General features: G+C 45.7%; 1 protein-coding gene across 1 annotated transcript; it reads right to left on the bottom strand.

Annotated features, from left to right (window-relative positions):
• Positions 1-217: 217 nt before the first annotated feature.
• On the bottom strand, positions 218-7,765 carry gch2 (GTP cyclohydrolase 2). Its single transcript, XM_066697191.1, has 6 exons — positions 7,287-7,765; positions 5,122-5,231; positions 3,851-3,906; positions 2,705-2,736; positions 2,341-2,425; positions 218-1,977 (listed from the first exon to the last, which is right to left on the bottom strand). The coding sequence occupies exons 1-6, from the start codon at positions 7,594-7,596 to the stop codon at positions 1,851-1,853; spliced, it is 720 nt and encodes a 239-aa protein (XP_066553288.1). The 5' UTR covers positions 7,597-7,765; the 3' UTR covers positions 218-1,850.
• Positions 7,766-22,513: the final 14,748 nt, after the last annotated feature.

Here is a 22,513-nt window from a genome sequence, read left to right on the forward strand (position 1 = left end):
ACCTTCGCGTGCGCTGGGCCCCGATAGGATCTGCTACTGAGGTTAAACTACGACACCATCAGTGTGAAGGAAGCTGCGATGACTATCAGCTATGAAATGCTGGTCGCCACTAACTTTAGCCTCTTTGATGTCAGTTTTTTTATTTTTTATTAACAAGGTGATCTGACGATGTGGGGAGCCAGGGTGTGAGTGACTTGACAAGCAAGAGTCGACAGCGTCGTGGCAGAGGATGGATTTATTCAGGGAGATATAGCACAATATTTTAAAATAACAACACACAATGGTTGTAAACATGAGAACTACTGTCACACACAAGCAGAATAACATGAAGCGATAGAGAGAGAGAGAAACAATACTGAATCAAAAGCTATAGTTAATAACATCAGGACCTCCAGGCCACAGCAGAGACAAGAGTAACAATGCTGGTCTTTGAATAAGAGGGAAAAACATGGGTAAGTACAAATATATATAAACGCACACATATAGACACACAGTTGTGTATGCATATAGCTATAAAACAAGGACTGGTTATGAAGTAGAGTTTGACACAGTTATATGGTATTGTTCAGCCTGGAGACGAACACAGAGGTCGTTCTGTGGAGAAGCGCTGGGCAGCGCCGGGACTGGGCAGCTTTGGAGAGGAACGCAGAAGCACCAATCGTGTTCGGTTACATTTTAAGTTGGGGGTTTCCCGGTTGTGGCCGTATCATGTTTACAAAAGGTTTCCCCCCCACAATCCAGTGTTTAGTTTAATCCTGACATCTGTGGAGCCGGGACAATCATTCCCGACACCGGCTTTGAAATAAGACACCCCCCCCCAACATCCCTGCCAAACCCAGGTAGCACTGAGACACAAAACGAACACCGAACAGCGGAGGAGAGAGGATTGTGCAGCACCAGGTGAATTGAGTTCAGCTTCTCAAAATGGCAGCATCACTTCGAAACCCATTCAAGTCTGAACTTATCAAGTAATGTTTTCCCAGCATCCTTTGCTGAGATCGGTATCCAGTGTTTATCAACGCTCACTCGCAGGGTGCTAAGCCCCTTATAGAATAAATACAAATTACAGCTCGTGTGAGGGACATCTTTAGTTTGGAACGACACAAGTATCAAAATAGTAGATTTATGCAATAAAAAAAGTCTGTACTCAATATGGTCTCTCAGATATGTATATATTATGTACAACGCTATATCCATAATCTCTGATGTCATTCGTATTGCACACAAACCGTCAAGGCACAGATCTTGATAGGGTGAACGCATCTACATATCTTGGTTTCACTTTAAATGTGATGATTGATGCACCCCCCCCACCAAACTAAGGAAGAAAATTAGAAGAAAATTGCTCGACTTCCAGTTAACTATATAGAAAGTCCTTTGCAGAGGATAGAAATTGGTGGTTAAAACCATAAATGAGTCATTTTGTTTCAACTCTGTAGTTTAACTAAGGACTATTATACCAGACCTGATATAAGCTGATGATATATATATGTGTGTGTGGATATTATAATCACATATAAAACTAAATTTGGAGCAGGTGACGGGACATTACCAGGCTTTGACTTGTCTGTTTTTTACCAGGAAGTTGAGTGGTGGGGGGGAGGCTGAGCTATTTCGTTCAGCTGTGTTTGAATGTGGATGTTAATTAATGCAGAATACACTGCGTCTAGTCTAGCTGCCCTGACTGATCACGACTGCATATCGCTGCGCTGCCCTGTAAACAATGCGGCGAGAAGAGAGGGAGGAGCGGAGGAGAGGAGGCCGGTGGAAATGGGTCGTGGGTCCCGGTGAGGGCCCTGGGGTCGGTCGGGACCCGGTGTTGGGCGGCAGCAGAGTGAGGTAGAGGCGAGTCAGTGCTTAATCAGGGCCAGGAACTCCTCACGTGTCTTGTGGTCCTCTCTGAAGACGCCCAGCATGGTGCTGGTCACGGTGCGGCTGTTCATCTTCTGGACGCCGCGCATCACCATGCACATGTGCCTGCAACGAAACGGCAACACTGAACATCGAGTCTGGCAAAATAACGGCACATGCGCTTCCTCAAAATGTAAAATACAGTTTTTATGGTCATTATCTTACTGGATGTGCGATTGCGTCCAATGAGCTGCTTAAAAAACTGCCCGTCTGCTCTTAGTTTTCTTGTTTCGTGAGGATGGCCAACATCCAAACAATAATAATCAAAATGGCGGGAGGGTAAGGTAGGAAGCAGGTCAAGGCTAGTTTATACTTTTACAACGTTATCTGGCGCTGACCAGACTGTCGATGTGGGCGACGTGGCTCCGACCGGCGGAGACCGCCGGCCAAGGCGGGAAACGAGGTCTCAGCGGGACGAGGGACACTTACGCGGCCTCCACAACGACCGCCACGCCCGCCGGCTGCAGCGCCTCCAGAATCGCCAGGGCAATCTGCTTCGTCAGACGCTCCTGGACTGGATGGGAGCGAGAGATGACACGGTCAACGTCAACACCAACACCGCTCGACAATCCCCACAGTCCCTCGCTGGCCACTCTCTCAGAAACCACGCACACACACACACCTCTTCCAAAGCACAACCAACCAACACTAACCAGATAAGAACAAAGAGACACTCGAGGACAGCTACGATGGTTTGTGTCTCAGCAGATGCCAGGGCGACTTACAGTTCACATCAGAAACATCACGAAGTGCAGTGATACAATCGGCGCTGGGGCTTTATTTATTTTATTACCTTGCAGTCTTCGGCTGTAGATTTCAACAATCCTGAAAAAACACAAGAGAGAAGAGAGCAGGACAGTCACAAGCGGTTCGTAACGGGGCCGTATTGACAGAGCAGCAGATGTGGGGCATTAATGTGATCTATCCAACCCGTGAGTGAAGTGAAACTCTGTGAACTTTCTGGGTATTAAATGATTTTCTCTGCCCTGCCGGTTCAGTGAAACGATTGAGCAAGAAGCCGCAGCCGTGGTCTTTGTCCCCTGGTGTTCCAGCTGAATCCTGGACTGAGGCTCCCACCGGCGGCAGAGTAAACTAGGTTAAATAACCGCCAGAGAGACAAAGGGTGGTAGTTCATGGGAATACACACATAAGGGAACTGGTCAATAACTCAACGAAGCTGGCAGCTGGACATGGGAATCCACATTTGGTTTTATTTGAAGCCTCAATTATAGTGGCCTCCATTTCTATATCTCTGTATCACCAGGGGCTTTTTATGGAGATTGAGGTCGAGGCGGAGAGCAAAACGTGCTGCCCGGGGTTAGTCTAGGAGCTGTTCACTCATAATTCAGATTTATGGGAGATTGACAGCTGTACTGAAAGTGAGACACTACTCTGTTCTCCAGTGGTATCAACGGACGGTTACGCATGATTCGCATTGCATTCGCATCCGTCTCCCGTTGTAAAGCGCGTCTCCTGCTGACTCCGCAACCGTCTCGGCACTCTTCCAGGGGGACATATGATCTAATCTTATCGCCGTCGATGGCATTCGGCCGCGGTTTGGTCGGGGGAAAAAACTCCCAGGGCTCAGCAGGACGGCACAAACGCTATCAAAACCCGCCCAAAGTGTCGCCCGGGGATTCGCCGTCCTGCTGCGAACTGGATGTGACATCCTTCATTGTCCCAGCGCCGTGTCTTGTGTGCTGCTGTCCCGAAACCCAGTGATGCCCAACAGGGGTTTATTCAGCCGCTAAGTCAACGGCTTGTAATGACAGAAGAACGCAGCCAGCCGTGAGCAATGCGGCGGCGGCAGTCTTCGAAATCTCACGGGTGAAGTGAGCGGGCATAGATATACGGCATATACATACATTCACCGGGCGGTTTTTCTCTCTCTGGCTCAATCGGCTCTTCCACACACCCTCCTCTCGCTCTGAGCTCTTACCTGGCCAGCTTGCTCAGCCCGACCACCTTCTTGCTTGGCAGGTAACCTATGTGCACCTGAGGATAAAATTAGAAACGGGAGAGAGACGGGAAATTAGTTATACTCTGTCGAAGAGGCAGAGAAACGGACCCAAAAATAAATTAGTAAATTCACCGAGAAGCATTCTGTCAGAGCCAACTGTGTGCTGTGTTGGGCCGCTTTTAATGCTGAAGTTACAGACAAGCTTATCGTGAAGAAGTTAGCAAAGGAAGACAATTGCCGTCACTGTTATACTGTCATAAATCACATCCCATCTGTAGCAAATACATTACAAGCCAACAATATTCAGACACTGTGAAATGCGGCTAAAATCCCTGGCTGACGTCTCCCTCATTCAGTGTATGTCCTAGACAGTGTCTGTATAATTATGAACAATCCGAAATACAATTTAAACACCAGGCTTTCTATTTATGCGTTTATTGCACAGAATGCGTTAATGAGCTGATTACACATTCAGATTACAGAGTGCGCTGGCAGACTAATTGCACCGCAGGGTTAAGCAGCTCTTACTCCCGCTTTGTGTGAAAACCTCCTGCCGTTGCACAACAAACACAGGCTTCTGCGCGCGGCGGTCCTGCAGCCCGTTGTGAATGTATTGATGAAAGACTTTGTTCTCTGAAGGTTCAAGTACAAACCACTGATAACCCCGTTCTGCAGAATTGTCCTGAATCTGGGTCCAACTCGTGCTAAATTGAAGACTGCATATGAAAGGCTATCCAAACAAAAATGATAAGGGCTAGGGCTTATATTGCAGGGTCAGCATTAATGACAGTGGTGGTGGTGGCAGTAAACAGTGCCAACTCACAGCTCGAACTGGCAAGATGCCCCGTGGAAATGATGAAACTGTAACCGTAACACGAGGATACACTTGGCAGCTCACTGTCTCTGAAGCGATCTCGCTCTGCCCTGAGATGAGCAGACAGGACTCCCATAAAGTAGAGGCAGCCTGCTAACGTTACCCAGCGTGCATTGCTGCAGCCAGGCCAGTGCTGAATGTGTGGTTTATATGTGTTGTTTGATTTTAGGTGCATGAATGAGTTATATATTGAGATAATGTGCTTTTGAACAGAGACCAAAACTCATTTGTTTGGGCTTGCCCTGCTGGCTGATTTCCCAGCACCATCTAGAGGTTGGTGAGCGTGCGCCTGTTCTTCGGTTACTGGGTACAATGTGCCCGTCGCCCACGTGACACGGCTGCCGCTCGGCCAGAGAGAGGCGACCCCGGGGCGTACCTTGCCGAAGAAAGGCACCAGGTGGTGTTCGCACAGCGAGAACATGTCGATGTCCTTCACGATCACCATCTCATCGTGGTCTTCGTCGAAGATGGCATCGTTCAGGATGTCTAGCAGAAGACACACACACAAACACACATGAATATCGTGGACAAAATCTGTCAGCACATTCATTGGCTGCAAACAAAGACAGATGTAATAATCTCCCGGCACACTGGGCCCATTTACAGTAATATAATAATCCAATAAATGGGAGGAAATATCTTAATGACATTTATTGAGAATTGTAGTGTGGATTGATTCAATTTGAATGTAAATTTAGAGTTTCCAAGAAAGAAAGTCAAAACATGTGTTGTTTTTTATTCCTATAGATAGGCTTCAGTTATTTAATTATGTCATCTACAAAAACAAATGAAACCCCACAGGAACCGCACTACACGGTGTATTGGATTAGCCAATAAGCGCACTGGATCCCGCCCACTAGCTTTGATTGACAGAAGGGGCTTTGTCACATTGAAAGAAAAAGAAATACAGAACTACCTGTGACAAATGTAAATAGCAAACGGGAAATAAATAAATGTTGAAATAAATGAATTTCGACATTTATTTCTGTATTGATGTATTTATCTAAACATGTATTTATTTATTATTTTATCTGTGTATTTATTGTTAACCTTGGCATGGATTATCCTCCATATATTTCAATCCTAGAGTGAAATATGAATACGGACACTGTACAGAATGGCTCGACGAGGCTGCAATGGCATCAGCAGAGGAAGTTACATAAAACAGTTAATTGTACATGTAAAACTAAGGAATACATTCAGTCAGTCACCTTTCAAATGACATTCATCATCTCAGGTAATAACATGAAGACGCAATCTTGTGTGCAATTGCATGTCATATTGTCTCTACACCCTGAACCTCTGGGGTTTCAAATGGAAACAAAGAAATTACGATACACTGTATTATCAAAAGCAATGATTTTCTTCGGTTTTATTGAGGGGTGGGGGTTGGTTGTACACTGTAAGTGCTGAATTATTCTGCCACACAAAGCCCTGTGATCCTCGATGGGTCAGGACGTTGATGCAACAGTACAGTGACCCCTGCCACCATTTCTAAACCAAGATTCAAGTGTAAACGGGCAACGAATCCGACTCCACACAAGCTGTCTTTATGAATCTCCCAATCCTGCTTTTCTGTAACTGCCTCTTCGTGCGTTTCTGCAATCTGATGGTGTGTAATTGGATTCAACAACAAGGTCCACACTATTCATTTCCCCTCATGCATTTCAAAGCTGCTGCATAAACCCAATGAAATGCCATTGAGCCTGAGCTGCTGTTCCCTCAGGTCCAAGGGTCCGACTGATGTCAGATCTGTGGTTTACTGAGCTCCGTTACGTTTGTTTTACGATGTGCACTTCACTTCTGCGGGTGTGTGTAAAGCTGTTTACTATGCCCTGACACAGCATGGCCACTGCTAATTGCAACAGGCAAGGATACTATCTGTGACGAACAGCGTAAAATATTAAACAAACCAGCTTATTTTCCTGCAGACTATGGCGATCACATTGTGCAGATGTTGTGGTCTGGGCAGCACAAGACCCTCATTACTGGTTGCGTGAGAGTGAGGATCAGGGAACAGATGCCACCGTGTCCTGCCTGTCAGTTACCTCATGATGAAAGACTTGAGTCTGAATGACAAGTATACGGGTTAAAATGCATATTCAATCATTTACATAATATGTATTATCATTAATAATAATAATAATAATTGAAGTGCAGTACATTGGAGATGCAGCTATTTTGACTCTTCAGTGCATGTGCTTTCTGCCAGTTTGTGTTTTTCTTTGGTCCACTTTGTCAAGCCGGTTCTATAAAAGCCAGGCTGCCCACTAAAACACCGCCACAGACACAACATCTTGCAATGTCCTCAGAGAAGCGTGCCTGGAGGACACGGATAACTGCTGTGTTTCCAATGCACGTCTGAGGCGAGATAGTTTGGAAGTTTCTGCAGGACATCTTTATAAATATCAAGCACTGCGAGGCAGGGAGTCAAAGACAATGGTGCGTGAGAAAGTGTGCACTGGTAGGACCAGCTGTCCAAACTGGCACATCACATTCATCTAGCACCCGTCTGGAGCTGCCCCTCAGGCGTCCTCTTACCCTGGGTGTCCTCGTTGTAGCCCTTGGTCAGGAACTGCATGGCCTTGGCGGCGCGGCGCGGGGTCAGCCGCAGCCCCTGGCGGCCGGGGTCCTCGCCCAGCCCCCGCAGGATGGAGCTGTATGCCGCCTCCAGGTCGGGCAGCTGCGCCGCGTCCTCGGCCTCCTTGCGGGACGTCCCGTGATTGCACTGCACCGCCGCCTTCTTCGCCTCCATCGCCAGCTCGCTGAAGCCGTTGAGACAGTGGTACTCGGCCACCAGTTTCCCATTGCGCACGCCGTGCATGTCTGTAGCTGCCGATTGATACTCCATCTTCAAATGAATTAATAAGCAGATGCGCAGGTTTGCACAAAGGCTGTTTGAAAGTGCTCTGAGTGGCTGTCCATCCCGCCGCACTATTTATACACTGTTGCGTCACGCCCACACGTCAGCGCCGCTACACTGTATCCAGCAGCCCGCCGGCTCGCACCTGCCGCTGCCTGCCTGTCCTCTCAGCTGCTCCTGCCGGATCAGACCTCCCCCGAGGCCCCCGAGGACCCCGAGGACCCCCGGCAAATCAGCAAGAGTCCAGCCACCGTCTATGCGTGTGCGTGTGCGTGTGCGTGTGCGTGTGCGTGTGCGTGCCAACATGTTATAGTGTACAACAGACAAAAAGGCATGTCATTAGAATACAATAATTGCCTTTAGACTTGTTTTATGTCGTGTTCATCCGCGTATCTGAGTCTGCTTATCTTTGTTCTTTCCTCCGGCGGTGAAAACTGTACACACTCTCCTATCACGCCTTAAGACTGGCTGCTGTCAAGTTTGGTTCAAATATTTATTATCAGGACTAGCTAACTGTTATCCAAGAAGTCATGCAAGTTTAGAGCAGTTTCATGTATTATTTTACCCGCAAACTCCGATTACCTAACCTGGGTGGTGTCGCCCTCTGTAGGTCACAGAGCTACATATCGACCGTGACCCAAAATATCAGTTTAATTCTCTTCAAATATAGTACAAAGTGCCGTGCATTAGAGTAATAATAGGAAAACCCAAATGCAGTGCGTTAGTTTCTCTTAAGTGCAATCATTTCTGAATTATTTTAAATTAGTCCCCATTACTTTAACTTCATAATTGCCCTTCATCTTGTCTCTGTTTGCCGTAGAGGACCCCCGTCCACTCAATAATAGCTATAGAAATGTCCCCAGACCAAAACACATACAAATCACGTCTCCTCAAGGAGTTCTATAGTTACATTTGAGGAGATAGTTGAATGTTGTTACGCTTAGAAAATATAACCAATAAGTCAATTCATGGCAATATACTATACTAAATATTCTTAATGTATAATAGGAATATTGAGCTATTTCATTTGCTATAACAACCTGAAATAAATGGGCATAAAATAGAGTAAAAGAGAAGAAACTTTATTGTGCAAAAGAACAAATCATATTAAGACAATTAAGCTCAGGAGCTCTTGGGCTGCTTTCGAAGGATTTGCCCCACAGTGTACAGGCTTTTACTAAACCCTATAAACACATGAGAACAGACCTTGTTTCAACCAAGCAAAGAACACAAAGCTTTTATATAATGTTTTATGTATTATAGACTAAATGATGGGTTTAAAAATAAAATGAAATCAAAGGATTTGTTAACGGTAGGGCATGCAACCACATTGCCGACAAAGCATTTTTCAAGAGCCAGCCTTGTTTGAAAAGCATGGCAATTTGTTCCATGAAGAACGATAATTTTAAATGTCATCTGAGCATCAGGAGATATGCTGCTCTCCACCCTGCGAGACAGAGACACTGGACACTGCCTGGCCTTTAGACAGCAGCAAGGCAATTCTATTTATCATTTTGACTGGAATAAAATACATACTTACATACATAAGACAAGAGCTGACAGCAGACTTTGTGGAGTTTTCAAACAAGTATGTATTTGTTTAATCAGTCTGGTGAAGGATCAGATAAAAGTACAATCAGTGTTGTAGTCGAGGGCACGCATAGGCCACGTAACTCTGGGAGATTTTGCGTTTACCCTCCTATAATTCCTATAACGAATTCTGTCGTTTGTCTGCCATTCCCCAGTCAACTAATCGCCAGCCAGGTATCGGAGTAAACGCACCACTCCAGTCACCACTACAGCACTGGTTACAATAAACAAGCAAACACACAAAACCATAAATAATGTGACACTGGGCAGTCACACCGCAGACAGAACCAGCGAGTCCTCAGTGACTTTGATCCAGTCAGTCCGTTTCTTTCCTCGCTTAATTACTGAACTCTCAGCGCTGAAGTTCACTGAAATAATATCGAAGGGCAGGCGGAGAACAAAGGTGTGTAATTCTTCGTAACAGATTGAATCTCTTGAAAATTTAATGAGAACGACTTGCACTTGTGTGTACATGATCAATCCTCATCGCTTTCAACAATGACTTGACCTTTATAATGATAATTGATGTAATTTGTTGCCAGCATTCAACATGGACATTTATAGATGTGGTGTTGGTGTGGAGCAGAGCCGAACAGCAAAAACATCAAATACAGCCTCAACAACCATAACAGCCATATGTACTGATAAAGACATACTGTAGACAATTACACAGCAGCAGAAGGGACACAAGACTGCGAGGGCACTCGTGATCTGGTCATCTGTAGAGGGGCAAAAGACAAGACGCAGCCATTTTCATGTTCTAGCAACATAAGTGATACGTGATAAAATGTTGACATATTTAACTTTATTCCATAAAACTACTTACTATGGACTAACTTGTACAATGATTTTTAGTAAAGAAGGATTATTTCATATTTTCTTTTTTTCACTCCGAATACTCAAAATGTCCTGAGGTGTGACTGTCAAACTCAATCTTGCATGCATGGAAAATGCAATATAAGGCTCCTAAACTGATTCTACAGGGGTTTCCTATGCTAGTATATCACACCATTAAAACAAATATAAATTTCCACTTTTTTTTTCTAAAAAAAAGTTGTCACCAAAATCAATGTCCTATGGTGTGACGGTTAATCTGCCAAGAAATTCTAGCATTTTTGAAGCCGACTGCACTTAATATTGCACAACAGGAAGTCAGCATGTCTTAGGAGGACCCCCTGCACATGCATGAAGATAACTCAATCTCTTAGAAATATAATTTAAATCACCATCTATACTTCCCTGTAGGGCGTGTTATTTTTTTGTGTCCTTTGGTGTGACGCATAGAATAGGAATTTATAATTATTTTTTTAAATTGCCTATCTTGCATTCAAAACAATGCAAAAAATAGGTTTGTTCATAGTAACAACAGTTACACACACATATATATATATATATATATATATATATATATATATACACACTCACCTAAAGGATGATTAGGAACACCATACTAATACTGTGTTTGACCCCCTTTCGCCTTCAGAACTGCCTTAATTCTACGTGGCATTGATTCAACAAGGTGCTGAAAGCATTCTTTAGAAATGTTGGCCCATATTGATAGGATAGCATCTTGCAGTTGATGGAGATTTGTGGGATGCACATCCAGGGCACGAAGCTCCCGTTCCACCACATCCCAAAGATGCTCTATTGGGTTGAGATCTGGTGACTGTGGGGGCCAGTTTAGTACAGTGAACTCATTGTCATGTTCAAGAAACCAATTTGAAATGATTCGACCTTTGTGACATGGTGCATTATCCTGCTGGAAGTAGCCATCAGAGGATGGGTACATGGTGGTCATAAAGGGATGGACACGGTCAGAAACAATGCTCAGGTAGGCCGTGGCATTTAAACGATGCCCAGTTGGCACTAAGGGGCCTAAAGTGTGCCAAGAAAACATCCCCCACACCAGTACACCACCACCACCAGCCTGCACAGTGGTAACAAGGCATGATGGATCCATGTTCTCATTCTGTTTACGCCAAATTCTGACTCCACCATCTGAATGTCTCAACAGAAATCGAGACTCATCAGACCAGGCAACATTTTTCCAGTCTTCAACTGTCCAATTTTGGTGAGCTTGTGCAAATTGTAGCCTCTTTTTCCTATTTGTAGTGGAGATGAGTGGTACCCGGTGGGGGCTTCTGCTGTTGTAGCCCATCCGCCTCAAGGTTGTACGTGTTGTGGCTTCACAAATGCTTTGCTGCATACCTCGGTTGTAACGAGTGCTTATTTCAGTCAAAGTTGCTCTTCTATCAGCTTGAATCAGTCGGCCCATTCTCCTCTGACCTCTAGCATCAACAAGGCATTTTCGCCCACAGGACTGCCGCATAATGGATGTTTTTCCCTTTTCACACCATTCTTTGTAAACCCTAGAAATGGTTGTGCGTGAAAATCCCAGTAACTGAGCAGATTGTGAAATACTCAGACCGGCCCGTCTGGCACCAACAACCATGCCACGCTCAAAATTGCTTAAATCACCTTTCTTTCCCATTCAGACATTCAGTTTGGAGTTCAGGAGATTGTCTTGACCAGGACCACACCCCTAAATGCATTGAAGCAACTGCCATGTGATTGGTTGGTTAGATAATTGCATTAATGAGAAATTGAACAGGTGTTCCTAATAATCCTTTAGGTGAGTGTATTTATATATTATATTTAAACTTGTTATTGCAACAACAATAATCATATACATTTATTTTAAGAAAATGTTGTTGTCACACCATAGGACGTTTTCAGGCCACAAATTAGCTATATCCTGCCCCCCCCAAAAAAAAAAGGAATTAGATTAGATTAGACAAATATATTCTCATAAATGACTCTATGCCATCCAATGGGAGGTTAGTTTTGGTGCTTTTTTCAATTTAGATTTTTTTCAGTTTTGAAAATCTTATTTGTCTTTCACCCAGAGGCATTGGGCAGGACTGCTGCACGGAGGATAGCAGTGTCCATGTACAGGTTTACAAAACAGGGACATTACAGGTTCGATACTAAAAGATCCCTCCTATCGCTTGCATGGAAGCTGTAAACTGTTTATTCCTCAGTTTAATCCCAGCTGGAGGCTTCTCCTCCGGGGTCGCTGGCTGTGAATGAGCCCTGGAAAAAACGTTTCTATCTCTAGCATGGGGTAAGGTCATAGCATGAGGTCACAGTGCTACATCAAATCATGAGGTCATAGCAGGAGGTCACAGTGCAAGGTGAAATCATGAGGTCACAGTGCGACGTCATAGCATGAGGTTACAGTGTGAGATCATAGCATGAGACCACAGTGCAGGGACACAGTGTGAGGTCACAGCACGAATGCCCTGCACTCAGGGTGTGTAAAGGATGTACTAGGGGAGTAAGGAGGTGGTGGTGCATGTATTTCCCAGAGTAACTGGGACAGACAGAGCTTAGCTTCTGACTCACAATCAAGGTCATTGGTGATCTTCAGGCTTCTTGTAAATAGGCAATTGAAAAGCCCAGAGATTTGAAAAGCACCAGAGACCAACAGGATCCATGAGGGACGACGCCACTGGCATGCCATACAAAACTGGAACCATTTTGTTGACTGAGAACAAGTTTAATATCTGACTCACATGCCCTGGTGTTTCACAGTAGGCTTGGTAGGGGATTTAAGCTTGTTGTTTATTACAGGGAGCACAAAATCTCAAGCTCATCCTGTTCGTCCCATTTGGCAGGACCGTGTCTCTCAGGCAACTCGCTGTGCTCTGTGGTCACGTGGTTCTGTGGCATCACCTGAGCACTGTAGGCTGGGGTCGCCAATCCGAATGGTGTCCAGCCGCAGTTGCTTCTCCTGATTGGTTGCGGTTTGATTACTCTGGGCGTTTTGTGCCCCGCTGAGTCACTGTCAGAAAGCCAAAAGTGAAGCTGGTCTTTACCTGTGCGGTGATACGTGTGCTGAGGGGGCCATGTGACGCGCTCAGAGTCTCCAGTCCCTAAACTGCAGCTGCCCTCCCCTTCCCGCCGCAGTCTGGGCTGACCTCACACTTTGCTCTTTCCAGAGATAAGAGGACAGCGAAGTTCATCTAAGCCCCAGTCGCTCCTAATGAAATGAGCTGTGACGTGGCAGGGACTGTAATCGGATGCCAGACCCGGTGTGGCCTGCAGACGAGGGTCTTTTAAAAGCCCCTAACACGTTTAGTCATATCTGACGAAGGCAGCCTGGTCTGTGTTCCTCTGAACGGCTTGCGTCAGCTGAGAGCTTGGGGTCAGAACGCACGTCCTCTTCCTGCCCGTCCGCACGGTAATGACAGCCCTGCCATTCGAGTGCTGATCTCCCACTGGCAACATTACATGAGTCAAGAGCAATAATTAGACACAAAGGGGGAAATAGATATATAAATGATCACGACACACAAACATGCTCTGAGCTGGTGGCTCTGGTGACCCGCTGCAGGCACCGGCACGCACACAGCGGCCATTCATTCTGTTTTAAACGAGTTAAACTGTTTACAGTCAAAAAATATTTTTAAAAAAAGCGAAAAAGCTTTGGTTTTCTGTGTCTTAAACTTATCTTTGAACAAATCTCGCTGGAGACGTGGAGACGGACACGGACTCTGAGATAAAGTCGTAATAAAAGCCATGCGCTTCTCGAAGCAGGTTGTGTGAGTGAGTGGGCCGAGCCTGCTGTGTCGGCACAATATTCCCACTATACTTTCTTCACGGACTCGCTCCCATGCTGCGCTGTGGATAATGGCACAACTGTACATAACCTAGAAGGAAAAACGCATGACACTTTTTTAAATGTGTAAAGTCTGAGAATTCATCTCATGATGTTCACATAACATTCAATATGTCTTAATACAATCAGCTCCGGCTTCCCTGCGACCCTCACCAGGATAAGCGGTTTCGAAAATGGATGGATGGATGGATGTCTTAATACAGAGATGAATTACTTTCTGATTCACAACCCCTGAATGTAACACTTTACCCCGTCTGTCCCCAGCTGTGCTTGCAGGTATGCACGTCAGTGCAGCAGATGTTCTCAGTGTTAATATCATGTATTAAATAAGCCATTCATGTCAACACATATGTACATTTTCACACTCTTAACCACTTAGATAACCACCTGAAGTGAAAGAGTGCTCCACCCTGTCCTTACCCCTCTGCAGCCGGTGTGTTGAGGATCTCTCCTCGTGCATCTGAGTCCATTTAACCCTTGCTGTGCCTGAAGACAATTATTTTGGGGTGCACTATCATGAGTTTCCCCCCTAAAATGCAGCACAGGGGCTGAAGGGAGCGCTGAGATACAGTGCCCATCTGACCTGGTGCCCTCAAAGCCCAACCTGCCACCTCCTCTGCTCTCTGTGTGACACGGGGATGGGAGACACAGGAGGGTCCGTGTGACACGGGGATGGGAGACACAGCACTGTAAAACATGTGAAGTTGAGTAAACTTAAAGGCAACCAACTGCACAGCTTTTCTAAGTAATCTCAACTTTTGGGCATAATGCTGATTTCTTTCAGCTCATGATTCTTGCCCAGAAAATGGTATTTCTGTTGCTATGAGTAATTACATTGAATTAACTTAAGATTAAACATTGTAAGGACTTTAAAGTTTATATTAGGAGGACTTGAATTCCTGGGTTTTCTCAACACACTTTTTTTTATCTCAGCAAATGCACCTTTAATTGCCCTGGGCACTTGCATATCTGTGTTACATGCCCTTCAGAAAAACATCTCACTGATTTCAAATGTGTGTGAATAGAACAGCTGGTTGCCTTAATATTATGAGTTGATGCAACTTGTAAAAGTTTGTTCAACATACTGTATCTTCTTACTTCATTGCATTAAGGACAGAAGACTTTCTTGTTCACTTCCAATAAAAAAAATATTTAAACAGTGTTTGAATTACAACAAACATTTCATGTACTTGCGTGTCATACAAACATTAGTGGCTTAACAGCCACAAAATGCTATTCAAAAGAGAATACTGTAGCCTGTGCTTTAACCCTTATATACATGAATTACAACACATCTGTCTTCCCCCTTCCTTGAAATGACTGATCTAACAGCGGACAGGTCAAAGCAGCTTCACTAATGCATTCCTCTCAAGCGTGTGATGTTAGATGAGTGATCACAAGGGGAGGGTGTTTTCTAAGATAATTAAAAACAGGACTTGTTTTGCACATCAAAGTGGCTCTATATAACATATTTCTGAAAATAAAATACATAGCTGAACATCCTCTTCCATATATGCACAACAAAACCTGTATTGCTCCAAGTCCACTACAGTGCTCCGATAATCTTTCATCCCCAGAAACAAATGTGATGTTTGTCACACCATACTTTAAATTAAACACGCTGTTTACATCCAAGAGGGTCGGTATATCCGATTTACAACCCAAAATAAGTAGAAATGTTCTTTGGTACACAAGAAACACAAACCAAAAACTTGGTCAAACCCAACATGGTGTTTGTTTGTCAGAGCTTATTTAAACTGAAATATCTGGTTTGCACATACAAGCGATTCTGTACAGCCTATACATTTTTGTTTTTGCTTGCAAATGCATTATATCCACTACAGGGCTCAGAGTTCTTGATATGAAGATAACCATGTCAACTAAAACTTCGTCAATCTCATGCATGATGTTTATCACACCTCACTTTATTGTGTCATTTAATGAGATAAAGACTTCTGTGGGTGGAGGTTATCCTCACAGCAAGAGCTTGGTTTTGAGAGACTGCACCCTAGCAGGGCACTGAGAGCCAGGGTCCATCAAGACCAAGAATCACCGCAAAAGCATATTTCAGCTCTTCTGGGAAATCGATGTTCAGAGCATAGAGCCAAACAGCAGAGCAAATGGAGAAGGCAAATCATGGACATCTGAAAATACAACAGCGACGCTCGTGAGATGAGTTGGAGGGCTACTTCATACTCGATGGCTGTGAGGATGCCAACTTTGATGCCTTTGGTGTAGCTCTCCTCGGGGTCAGTGTCCTGCTGACAGCAAGGAAAAACAGAGTGGAATTTGTGGAATAAGGAAATATCAAAATCAATCATGTACTACAATCAATTACTGTACTGAGACGGTATTGATTGGAGATATACGTATGCATTAATAGCATGGGGTGGGAATAAAAGGTTATAGTTCCCACTTGGGTCCACACAGACAATTATCGATGTGGAGATCTACAAAAGTGGAGGACAATATGCGCTTGCATTCAGATAGCTCACTGACAGCATTTTTGAACAACACCTGGCCCTTTAATGTACTTTGTGTAGAATATACTACTAAAGTGTCCTGTAAAAAGACAGCAACAACCTTTTCACACAGCTTATCCAAACCAAAGTGTGCCGGTCTGACCAAAAATTGTCTCTGGTTTGATGGAAATATGCTGGGAAGGATGATTTTATCCGAGCCAGCCTGGTACAGGTTAGCTGGTACACCCATCTGTGTGCCTTCTGTATGAGTCGGGAAAACGTGCCTACACATAATACCCTTTCCTCATCCAGTGCACTGCGTCCCAAGCTCTTAAATGCCGTCCAATATGTCCAACAAGCTGTCTCTCATTAAAAATGTCTTTAAAGTTGCACAGCCCACATTACAAATGTTGAGTTTTCTTGACTTACCGCCCTTGCATGTGATGGTGTAAGGTGAGATTTTAAAGTACCTGAAGTCCTGAAGGAGCAGATATAGTCTGGGTAGAGGCAGGGCTCACTGAACTCATAATGAAGTAATAATTTCCTAAATCAGAGCCAAATGAGGATAAAATGAGGTTTGCACACACAGCCTTCATTCTTGAGTCCTGACAGAGAGACAGACATCAGTTCGCCTTCTGTCACATGACCACTCTGTCAGGTTGTGTGTGTGGGGGGTGCAAATCAGACCAATGCACATTAGTCTTTCTACTGAGGATCCCAGCAGGTTCTCTCTGGATGTATATTCTGCATTACAGAGACTTTTACGTGACACGTGTGTGTATCTGCATGCATTTACATCATCGACGACTTCACTGCTTCTACTATTTTCATCTGAACTTCCAACACTGACGTTTTTATATATTTTGCGAACTATACTGTAATGTAAACCATATCATAAAATAATATGAAAGTATTATAAATGGTGCTAATGTTGAGAGGATCGTACAGCACAGACACATTTCTTCATACACCGCTGTAATCTCTCCCAGTGTGGGAAGATCGCGCTCAATTGGTCAGGGTGGGAAAATAAGTTTACATGTAAAACCAGGACAGTTCATTTGAATGTGTGGGCCTGGGGCGCCCTCTTGTGGCGACAGTGGGTTGCGCTCATCATAATTGAGAGGAAATTAACAAGGGGAAACAAACTAAACAACAAGATACTTTATTATCCATTCAAAGTATTTTCAGGAACGGGAGTGAGACGATCACATCTGCAGATTTGCTGACACTCTTTTAACTCAAGTTGCCCCCTCCCCACCCCCGACTCATTCTGTGCTCATCCTGGGATCCTGGGAGGCGACTGGGCCCGTCTCTCTGGTCGTCACTCCTGGCAGAAACCGTTCAGAGGCTCGATCAGAGCGAGGGCGCAGCACGGTGTCAAAGCCCCCCTCAGAGTCACTGTTGTGAATGAATTCCAGATGTGCGACTGCTGACATCTGCACTATGTGAGGGACCGTCTCTCTTCAGTGACATAACGACATCCTCAGATCCCCTGGACATGAAGGCGTCCGCGCTGCCTGAGGCCAACCTGTCTCCGAGCTGAGCAGCCCCGACTCTCTCACAGCCACACATCTGGAATCACGCTCTGTGGCTGCGGCTCAGTTTTCCTCTCTCCTCTGGACCGGGACTGGGCTCGGCTCCCGGCAGGTGCGCAGAGGAATCCAGCTGCAGGCAAACAGGACTGCGCTCTGACTGCTGCGTCAACTGAAACCATCAATCCGTTTCTAATATAAAACCTTAAAAGGGAGCCTAGCAGAGTCCCTCAAATGGACAGGATTTTAAAGTATCCCTTAGTAATACACTCCTGCTAACACAGACCAATCATTTCAGCTCAGTCACATGGGTAGAAATCTGTCAGCGTTGCTGTTATTCCCGCTTGTGCTCTCTAGATGGCAACAGTTTAGTGTCTGGAGAAAATGAACAATGGGGTCTGTGTGTTGTCCTCCCTGCATCCAGCGCTGGTCTTCGGTGGTTCTGGCCGCTACAGCACCACAGTAACTCTCAGAACTGTGCTGACAGCAGGTGACGCTCATTTCCAGGGGGGTCTGACTTACGCGGTCCGAGACGCTGACGTCATTCTGTACGAACGTAAGAGACGAGCACTGGATTGGAAGCGCTTGATACCCATAGAAGTACTAATGCGATAAAGAGTTTCTGGCTCTGACATCAGAGGATATCGGGGGAGGGAGGCAGTACTATCTGAGGGAGCCGGGGAACCCCAGGGTATGACTGTCTGCTCTGGGCCGCAGGATGGGCCGGGAACTGCACCGCTCTGACTGTGTATCGAATATGGGCCATGACATATCAGAACTGTGTCCAGTCTCTGCAGTGTGTCCACAGTATGTCCACAGTGTGTCCAGTCTCTGCAGTGTATTCACACAGTGTGTCCAGTCTCTGCAGTGTGTCCACAGTATGTCCACAGTGTGTCCAGTCTCTGCAGTGTATTCACAGTGTGTCCAGTCTCTGCAGTGTATTCACACAGTGTGTCCAGTCTCTGCAGTGTGTCAACAGTATGTCCACAGTGTGTCCAGTTTGTGCAATCTCCTCCCTGTGTTTAATCATAGGATTACTAAAGGCAGTATCTGAGAGGCGCTGTTACTCAGAGATCGTTCTGAATGGACGTGCAGATATGATTGTTGTGTTTGCATTGTTACTGTCTGTGAAGCACAGGGCGGTTTGGGGGGCAGGGGGGCGGGGGTGGTTGGTAAAGAAATTAGTTTCCTTTTCTTCCCACCCTTTCCTGGAGGGGAACCTAGGAACATTAGTGCACATTGACACGAGCCTCCCAGCACTTCTGCATCGCTCTGGAGCCATTCTGAGATGCAGACATCTTAAAGGCTTCCAGGAAACCAGAAACCAGAAACCAGAAACCAGAAGCAGAGTTCATCCTTGTTTTCCAGTGAGGAGGTTTGACACGAGATCTTCGACTGAAACACACGAATGAAGCCTGAAAAAGACTCCTTTCTGTTTGTCTCGCTGCTGAGTTTCCACACCCTTTTGCTTCTGTTCAAATCGGACATTGTATGAAAGTATGAAAGAAATTAAAATATAAAAGCCGTCGGTCCGTGGAGTGGGGGGAACGCTCCATGTATTATCCCACACGTTTGAGTCAAAAGCTCGGCTGAACAGAGATCACTTCATCCGCCGCCAGCGTTGTGAAGATAGCGGGAACAACGGCAGCCGTTGTGACGAGACACACATGACCTTCGGCCGGCCCCCTAATCGCACCGATGCTCTTCCAATTCTAATTATTATTTTTGAGAACGGGATTCTGGGAATAGGTTGGACCCCCTCACACAGACTGTGTGCTATCGGCGTGGCCCACTCATCCCGGGGCACACGGCGTTCCCAAGTCTGCGGACGTTACAACGAACCGACGCGCGTCCCCGGGGATGGTGCGGAGCGGAGAGAGGGACCCGGGAGACTCCGCCATGGCGGGGTCAGTGTCTGCTCGTCCCCTCGTTATTCACTCAGCTCTCAGCTCAGCGCTCTTCACCGAGCCGAGTGAGGCAGGAGGTCAGGTGACACGTCAGTCTCGTCTATCGCCAAGCCTTTGATGAGAGGAGGCTCGTGAAGCAGAAACGTACAATTGCATAACAACAATAAAAACACCTGCACTTACTATTACTATAATGAGTGCCATTCTGCCTCCTCCAGACACCAACACCAAAGAGCTGTGGAGCGGGGCTCAGCTCCCTGCGATTTCTGTGCTGCTGTGCAGTTTAGTGTTGCAAGACAGTAGATGAGATGTTTAAACCCTCGAGCATGTTCCGTTTTCTCTCTCTCTCTCTCTCTCTCTCCATGTTAAGGTACAACGCTTCAGTTGAAGGGTCCCAGTGAATCAGGCAACCCAGTAAGCGCTTCCAGTAACAGTGGGGACTTTTCAGCAGGAGACGAGCACTTGGGAAGGAAAAGTCACAGACACTGAAGTCCGTTCGTTTATCTTCAGTTTATTGAAAGTTTCACACAGCCTTTTATACATATACAAGCAGTTTTTCAAAGGAGTTTCGGGGGCTGTCCCGAACCTGGATGATATTTTCTTGGCATATGTCCCAGGGCAGTTCCGAGACACGGGAATCGATAATTAATAAGCTATTCTTTATAATTAGGGAAACAATATTTCATACGGTTTTCTTTGTAATTAGTCCAGACATGGAAGCGCTGGTACCAAGGACACAGTACACACTGTACTGATAAGAACGTGTTATAGATAATTTCGGTTTGTCCACGGCAGCAGAAATTGTTTCCATCTGCCACACAGATAAGTCTGAGCAGAGAACAAGTTTTAACTAGTAACTTACTGGAAAGTTTCTTATACTTTCTAACAGTTATTCAGTTGGGTATATACAACACATAGGGGGGGCAATTTTACCCCAACACTCCATTTCGCCCTAATTGCCTCAATGGAAACACGCGCCGGGCACAGTGGGAGCACTGCAGCGTGTGGGATGCTTTAGATACCTTTCCAAATACAATCCGCGGCCGGGTGAGTGGGTATCTTTTGAAGACGGGCAGGAGAGTGGCCAACATAGCACGCCAATTTAAAAGCCTCATCCAGTCTGACAATCTGCCGCTCGTCCACGGCGATGATCAATGAGCCAACATGCTGACAGCCACAAAGCGCCGGTGCTCGCCGCGTGGAAAAGGGTGTATTAATAAAAACGGCAGCGTCGGGCCTCGGAGTCTCAGTCCCGCCCGGCTGCTATCTGTCCCCATGTGGTTTGGACCGTCACTGGAAGCATTACAGAGATATTCAGATCCCTTGTTTACACTTCATCAAAAGACTATTTTACTTTCCTTCTTAGAATTGCAGTTTCCAGAACTATAATTACTGTGGCTCTGTGCGAGATCTCTCCCTGCTCTAATGCTTCTCTTTGCCGTCCATTTTCTGACCGAGGACACCCAAGCTGAAGCTAAAGACACCACACAACAGAGCAGCATTGCCCAGCGTTGAGACACACCTACTTAACATCACACTTTGTGCGACATATAACACATACATATATAATACATACGCCGCCAAAACAGCCCTGACCCGTTGAGGCATGGACTCCACTAGACCTCTGAAGGTGTGCTGTGGTATCTGGCGCCAAGACGTCAGCAGCAGATCCTTTAAGTCCTGTAAGTTGCGAGGTGGGGCCTCCATGGATCGGACTTGTTTGGCCAGCACATCCCACAGATGCTCGATTGGATTGAGATCTGGGGAATTTGGAGGCCAAGTCAACACCTTGAACTCGTGATTCATCAGACCAGGCCACCTTCTTCCATTGCTCCGTGGTCCAGTTCTGATGCTCACGTGCCCATTGTAGGCGCTTTCGGCAGTGGACAGGGGTCAGCATGGGTACCCTGACTGGTCTGCGGCTACGCAGCCCCATACGCAACAAACTGCGATGCCCATTTTTCCTGCTTCTAAAACATCAACTTTGAGGACAAAATGTTCACTTGCTGCCTAATATATCCCACCCACTGACAGGTGCCATGATAACGAGATTATCAGTGTTATTCACTTCACCTGTCAGTGGACATAATGTTATGGCTGATTAGTGTATATGTCTGCTAATAAATGAGTAATATAAGAAACTCAACAGGACAAAAAGAGGACAATGACCAAAAAAAGACTTTGAACCCTGAGACATTCTGATGTGCTTTTTTCTTTCCTTTCCCGTAGATTGAAACTTCTTCCCATAAACCACAGAATACGCTGCACACAAAAGGGCTATTTTAAGAGTCCATATGAATATTTTTAGAAGCAGCCCACCTCATAATTGTGGTCTGCCAAATCACAGGTATGCCTGTAACCAGGAAAAAACAGACAGCGCTGCCAAATGAGCATTCGCTTGTGCCACCAGGAGCCCTGGGTTTTGGTCACATGTTCATGAGTAATCCCCCCGCCTGGAAGAGGTATCATTAATTCTGGCAGTGCAGCATGACTAAGTGTAGCCCTTGAAGCAGCACAGACACCACCAGTATCTCTCTGTGTGCAACACCGTGCCTCCAACTCACAAACACATCCATTTAATAATACCGACACGACACTCAATAATCGTGACTTCTACTTCCAGATATAAATTAAGATGAGCGAGGAGGATCTGTGTAAATGTTTGCTGCCCACCAGGGTCACACCAGTGAGGTGCAGGGTCTGTCAGCTGGACCCATTGGAGAGACTGGAAAG

Source organism: Amia ocellicauda, chromosome 23 (genome assembly GCF_036373705.1).
Source record: "Amia ocellicauda isolate fAmiCal2 chromosome 23, fAmiCal2.hap1, whole genome shotgun sequence".
NCBI classification, from domain to species: Eukaryota; Metazoa; Chordata; class Actinopteri; order Amiiformes; family Amiidae; genus Amia; species Amia ocellicauda.